At 35.5% G+C, this 6,000-nt stretch overlaps 1 protein-coding gene across 3 annotated transcripts in view; it reads left to right on the forward strand.

The window, feature by feature from the left end:
- Window positions 1-5,033, forward strand: part of LOC123564021 (transcription factor A, mitochondrial-like) — a 36,463-nt gene extending 31,430 nt beyond the window's left edge. For all 3 annotated transcript variants that reach the window (XM_045357274.2, XM_045357271.2, XM_053536685.1), the window contains exons 6-7: window positions 692-745; window positions 2,579-5,033. In XM_045357274.2, coding sequence (XP_045213209.2) covers window positions 692-745; window positions 2,579-2,938 — 414 coding nt within the window. In that variant the 3' untranslated portion in view covers window positions 2,939-5,033. The remainder of the gene's footprint in view (window positions 1-691; window positions 746-2,578) is intronic.
- Window positions 5,034-6,000: the final 967 nt, after the last annotated feature.

The following is a 6,000-nucleotide window of genomic DNA, read 5'->3' on the forward strand; positions in this document are numbered from 1 at the left end:
AATGCACATTTTCACCTTCTGACATGCCTAGTCAAAAAGTATTTGATATAGATTCATGAAACCTTGCATGAGTCTTAATCATGATATGAACTTGTGCACCTCTATTTTTCATTTGGGTCCGCCCCCTATTTTTAGAGTTATGGCCCCTGAAATAGTCAAAAATGTACATTTTCATCTTGTGACACACTAGCTCAAAAAGTATTTAATATAAATGGTTGAAAACTCGCATAAGTCTTTATCATGATATAAACTTGCACACCTCTAATTTTTTGGCTGGCTCCCCCTTTATTTTTAAAGTTATGGCCCTGAATAGTAAAAAAATGCACTTTTTCACCTAATTATTATACCTGGCTCAAAAAGTATTTGATGTAATTCAGGAAACTTTGTTGGAGTCTTTATCGTTATGTGACCTTGCACACTTGGCATTTTCTTGAGAATCTTAGCTCTTATCACAGAGTTATGGCCCTTGAAATAGCCAAAATAGTGGATTTTTTGTTTGTGATGCTCATAGCTCAAAAAGAATAGCACCTAGAATAATGAATCCTTTTCATAAAATGTTTGTTGAGGATGATACCCCATTAAGACTGCAAACATTTGAATTATTGCCACTTAATTGTGACAAATGTACCAGTGGGGGGCACACCCTGTATCCTACAGACACATTCTAGTTTCTTTTTGTTTTTTACTTCAGAATATGTCAGAGTGTTCTCAACGCTGGAAGGCCATGCCAGAAGCAGAGAAAGAGGTATCTCCTTTTTATACGCCCGTTTTCTAAAAACGGGACATATTATTTGATGGTGCATACGTCTGTCCATCATGAGATGTGTCTGGAGCAATGAGACGATGTGCAGTGCTTGAACCGGCTCTGTAGGTCGAAGGTCAAGGTCATAAATTGAGCTAAAAGGTCAAAATTGGCCATTCTGTCATCCCCCCTCCCATATTCTCATGGTTTCTCATATTTTCATTTTTGCATTAAAGTTGTCTAATGATATTATGTTATTTTCTAGACAGATATGGGACAAAACTGACACACTGAAATTTCAAGTGATTTGTACACAAACTGGATGAAAATATTGGCATTTTACTGAATTTTCAAAAAAATCCTTTTTTTTTCTGGCAGGGTAAGCAAAATTGCCAGAAATTGTTTATTGTGCTATTAATTGTCATATCTCTTGATGCATTTACTATAGAATATATATCTTAATTGCACCATGGTAATTCAAATGTTTTAAATTCTACAAGTTGTTTGTGCTTAAAAGCACGATGAATATGAGAAAGATGTGGTCCGTTTCTGAGATTGGGAGTGGTCAAATACTGTATCAAAACAAATGGGATAATTTTCAGTAACATTTCATTGAGCCAACATCCCATGGCCCCATGTGAAAAGCAACTGAATCATCTACAAAATTACACCCAAATACTGAAATGGTTAGTCTGTTAATGGGAATAAAACAACCCATTGAGAATATGAGAAAACAGCATATAGAGGGTATTTGTTTATGGCAGTGTGCTGTTAAATGGTCTTTCATCAGTTTGAAGACTAGACAGGTAAAATGCAATATTTTCATGGGTAGTGTATCCACAAGTGAAAATGTAAATACTTTGAAACAGTGTAAATATAAATTTTATTTATAATTCACTGAAAAGCTTTAAATAAAAATCTAATTTATGTATTTTGTCTACAATTGAATGCCCTGAGTTGAGATTGCTGAGGCTGTGAATGCAGATGTTGACTCTTCAAACACATTTCATGGTCTTGGAGGATAATAAACTAAATTGTTTTCATCTTTGTATAAATCATGGTTATGTTCGTAAAGAATATAAGGTTAACTAAAGGTAGATTTCCAGGAAGCACAAAGCACCCCAAACACAACCCCAAAAACATTTCTATTTCTTAAAGAACCATTGAAGTACATTAGATAAGAACTGCTAAGAGAGAGAGAGTGGACAGCTTTTGTGGACACAGCCTGCCACTGCAGGTGATCCCATAACACATGATATTTCAGGAGCGTAAAAAAAGTTGGTCACAATGTTTATGGGCATAATATTTTGCCCATATTCGATAACCAGCTGGATCTGCCAAGTGTCTCTTGTTATGGCCCTTGAATTACTCTAAATTGCAAAAATTGACAGTGTTTGCTCTCTAACAAGCAGTTTTTATGCAGTTTACAAAACTTTGTCACAGTTTTGATAACCAGTCAGATAATCCCTTTCACCTTTCAGCTATAAAATAAGTGCAAAATTGACAGTGTCTGATCTTTATTTGATAAGTGTATAAATATTATCCAGTGTTCACTAAACTTATTCAGAATGTTTATGGGCGAACTATCTAGGTCAGGTTTGATAACCAGCTAAATAGTTGTTGTTCTGAACTTACTGCCCTGGAATTAATCAAAATTTAGAAAATTGACAACTGGTCTGCTATACAAGTATAGTATTGTAAAAGTCAGAAGTAATTTGCTGTGATATGCATATATTATGATAGTTTATGCATGTTTGTTATAGATAATAAAGTGGTCATTTATACTGAATGGATAAACTACAGCATAGAATGATTGTATTCTTGACCTGTTTTCAGATTTACAACAAGCGGGCTGCAGAGGAGCAGGAACTTCATGAAGCTGAGATGCTTCAGTGGGAACAGAACATGATAGAGGAGGGCAAGGAGAAACTTATCAGGAAAAAGACACTGAAAAAACATCAGACCGAGGTACGTAAAGCAGACAAGGAAGCTGCTAAGGCAACAGCGTCTTCAAATAAAACTGTTTCAAAGAAATCAGGGGTAAAATCAACAAAGGCTCTGGAAACAAAAGCAGGGAAATCTGCTCCAAAGAAACAGTCTGCTCCAAGGAAACAATCTACTCCAAAGAAACACGTGCATTTTGAAGAAAGTGGCACGCTTGGAAAGAAGGATTTTTATTCCTCTGACTCTGAATGAAATATCGGAGACCTTAATGGTGTTGAAGTAACGACACGGTACGAATGTGAAGATGAAGCTTTTCACTGCCAGTATGTATCAAACAGTTGGTAAATAGGTGTGCTGTCTGACAAGAGACAGCTCTTGGTAAATGACCAAGTGTGTGTGTAATCATCCAGTATTGAATATTTATGTATGTAGAGGTTGTATTATTGTTATCACTCTCAATTCAGTGTCTGTCAGCTGACCCCAAATGACTTTTTCTTCAGTTATTTGATTCTCCTCTGCGACTACCTAATTGAATCTGATGAAATTTTGCATGACAATTCAAGGTAAGGTCTCTTTTCAAAATTATATACTGTTAGCTGAATGTAACAATGTCATAACTATAAGAAGAAAAGTCTCCTGAAGACAATATTGGACCAATTTTAAAATATTTTCACAGTAAATTTTTCTAGATGGCCCTTTACAAGGATTGTTCAAATCCAAACAAGCTAAGTATTACAGCAAGGGCATGGTCACTTCCAGAAAGTACTTTGTCAGAACAGGTGGCCCAGTTTTTTGGTGACTTTCTACCAAGATGATTCAGACACAATTTGTCCAAAGAAAATATTGCCAGAGGGCATTGTGTCATTTTCTCCTTTATGTAAAACAAAAAAAAATATATTGTTAAAAAACTGTTGGCCAGATTTATAAATAATTTCACACACGTGATGCTCTTAATAATCATGTGTTACTTAGAGTTTTGAACTGTGCTTTTGTTAAGAAACCTTGTTATTATTTTGTTTTTGTTCAGGAGAAAGTAACAAAATCGTAAGTGTAAAATAAAAGAGGATATTGGTTTGTTTCAGTGTAAGTTAGAAGTACCGGTATATGTTACTGTCTGAACAACAAATGCAATATTTTCACATAACAGCTATGACTCATAAAAAGTAGAAACAAAGTTCAAATGCTTTTATTTTGATGCTTCAGGGATCATCCTACAAGGGGATTTGAGCGATATTGTCGCTTTAAAGTCGGCCACTTCGCCTAATTATCGCCTCCGGGCGAAATCCAAATCGCCGAGTTTTTTTCAGCGAGTTATTATCTGTTTACTTAAAGTTGTAAAACTTGATGCATATTGTAGATTAAATTATCGATAAATCCATAGTCAACCCTGCCTACTCGCCTGTCAAACTTCAGCCAATCGTAGCGTTAATATTCCACAGTGTCAATAATATTGTAAGCCGCTGCCATTTTGAAAATTTTCAATCGGCGTGTAAAAAGCCGATAAACTTAACGAGAGCATGATCTTATGCAACAATTGTATATTATTCTTTCATTTTATTAAAGATTACTTCAACAGTGGTATATATAAAAAATGATTTCGTGGACGTCAGAACTGCCGTACAAAATGTTGTAAAAAGATCGCCATTATCTACGAGTTTGATATTATTTTTGAAAAAAATAATAAATAAATAAATTAAATGTATAAATCTGAACAAGTTGATGCAAAAATCGGGCATTATAAAAGCACGAGAATTGAAACATGAATGAAAATTTTCACGGCGTTTTGATCGTGCCCCTGTTAAATTTACGAGTTTCGGACATGTGAATTTCGGATAAAAATTTAAGGGCAACTTTTTCATAGCTAAGTTTATACTTTATTTAGAAATTCATGAAAATGATAATGCAAGAATCAATTTCCTTAAATAATTACTGTTTATAAGTTACAGCTAGACCCACAGAAAATGGATATATATAGGCAGAAAACTGAATGCTATGCCGATTCTTCTCCTTAAATTCCTCAACTTCTCCCTAAATTCTGTGGAGGGAGAAGTCACTTCTCCCTAACATTTTGACCTAGGATGATCCATGTACTTTAAGTTTGGACCAAATCATATCCTCTATACATGGATATGGCTGATGAAGACCTTATTGTCTTTGTTTGTAACTGTTGTATACTGCATGCTACCTCGATTATCCAGTAATCAGCTTCAAGGCTAGGACATTATTGGTTTAATGTTTCTGGTCTTTATTTTGCTTTCAGTTGTCCCAATTGTATGAAATATAATGCACTGTTGTTTTGTTGCATGTTTTTAAGTTTCCCCTCTGCTTTGTTGAGTAGTATTAGTATTTTTATTAGCTCACCTGTCACATAGTGACAAGGTGAGCTTTTGTGATCACCCTCCATCCGTCGTCTGTCCGTGCGTCCGGCAACAATTTCTTGTCTGCACGATAGTGGTTTCATTATTGATTTTATTTTAACCAAACTTGCACACAACTTGTATCACCATAAGATTTTGGTTCCTTTCTTGAACTGGCCAGATCCCGTTATGGGTTCCAGAGTTATGGCCCCTGAAAGGGCCAAAAATAGCTATTTTGACATTGTCTGCACAATAGCAGCTTCATTTATGATTTGATTTTATCTAAACTTGCACAAAACTTGTGTCACCATAAGATCTTGGTTCCTTTCTTGAACTAGCCAGATCCCATTATGGGTTTCAGAGTTATGGCCCCTGAAAGGGCCAGAATTAGCTATTTTGACCTTGTCTGCACAATAGCAGCTTCATTTATGATTTTATTTTAGCCAAACTTGCACACAACTTGTATCACTATAAGATCTTGGTTCCTTTCTTGAACTGGCAAGATTCCTTTATGGGTTCCAGAGTTATGGCCCCTGAAAGGGCCAGAATTAGCTATTTTGACCTTGTCTGCACAATAGCAGCTTCATTTATGATTTGAATTTAATCAAACTTGCACAAAACTTGTGTCACCATAAGATCTTGCTTCCTTTCTTGAACCGGCCAGATCCCATAATGGGGTCCAGAGTTATGGCCCCTGAATGGGCCGAAATTAGCTATTTTGACCTTGTCTGTATAATAGCAGCTTCATTTATGCTTTGATTTTAACCAAACTTGCACACAACTTGTATCACCACAAGATCTTGCTTCCTTTCTAGAACTGGCCAGATTCCATCTTGGGTTCAAGAGTTATGGCCCCTTTAAGGTCCAAAATTGGCTGTTTTGGCTTTTGCAGCCATATAGAGACTTCATTTATGGTTTTATTTGATACAAACTTCCAAAATATCTTCAACAACTATA

This window comes from Mercenaria mercenaria, chromosome 2, assembly GCF_021730395.1.
Source record: "Mercenaria mercenaria strain notata chromosome 2, MADL_Memer_1, whole genome shotgun sequence".
Taxonomy (NCBI): Eukaryota; Metazoa; Mollusca; class Bivalvia; order Venerida; family Veneridae; genus Mercenaria; species Mercenaria mercenaria.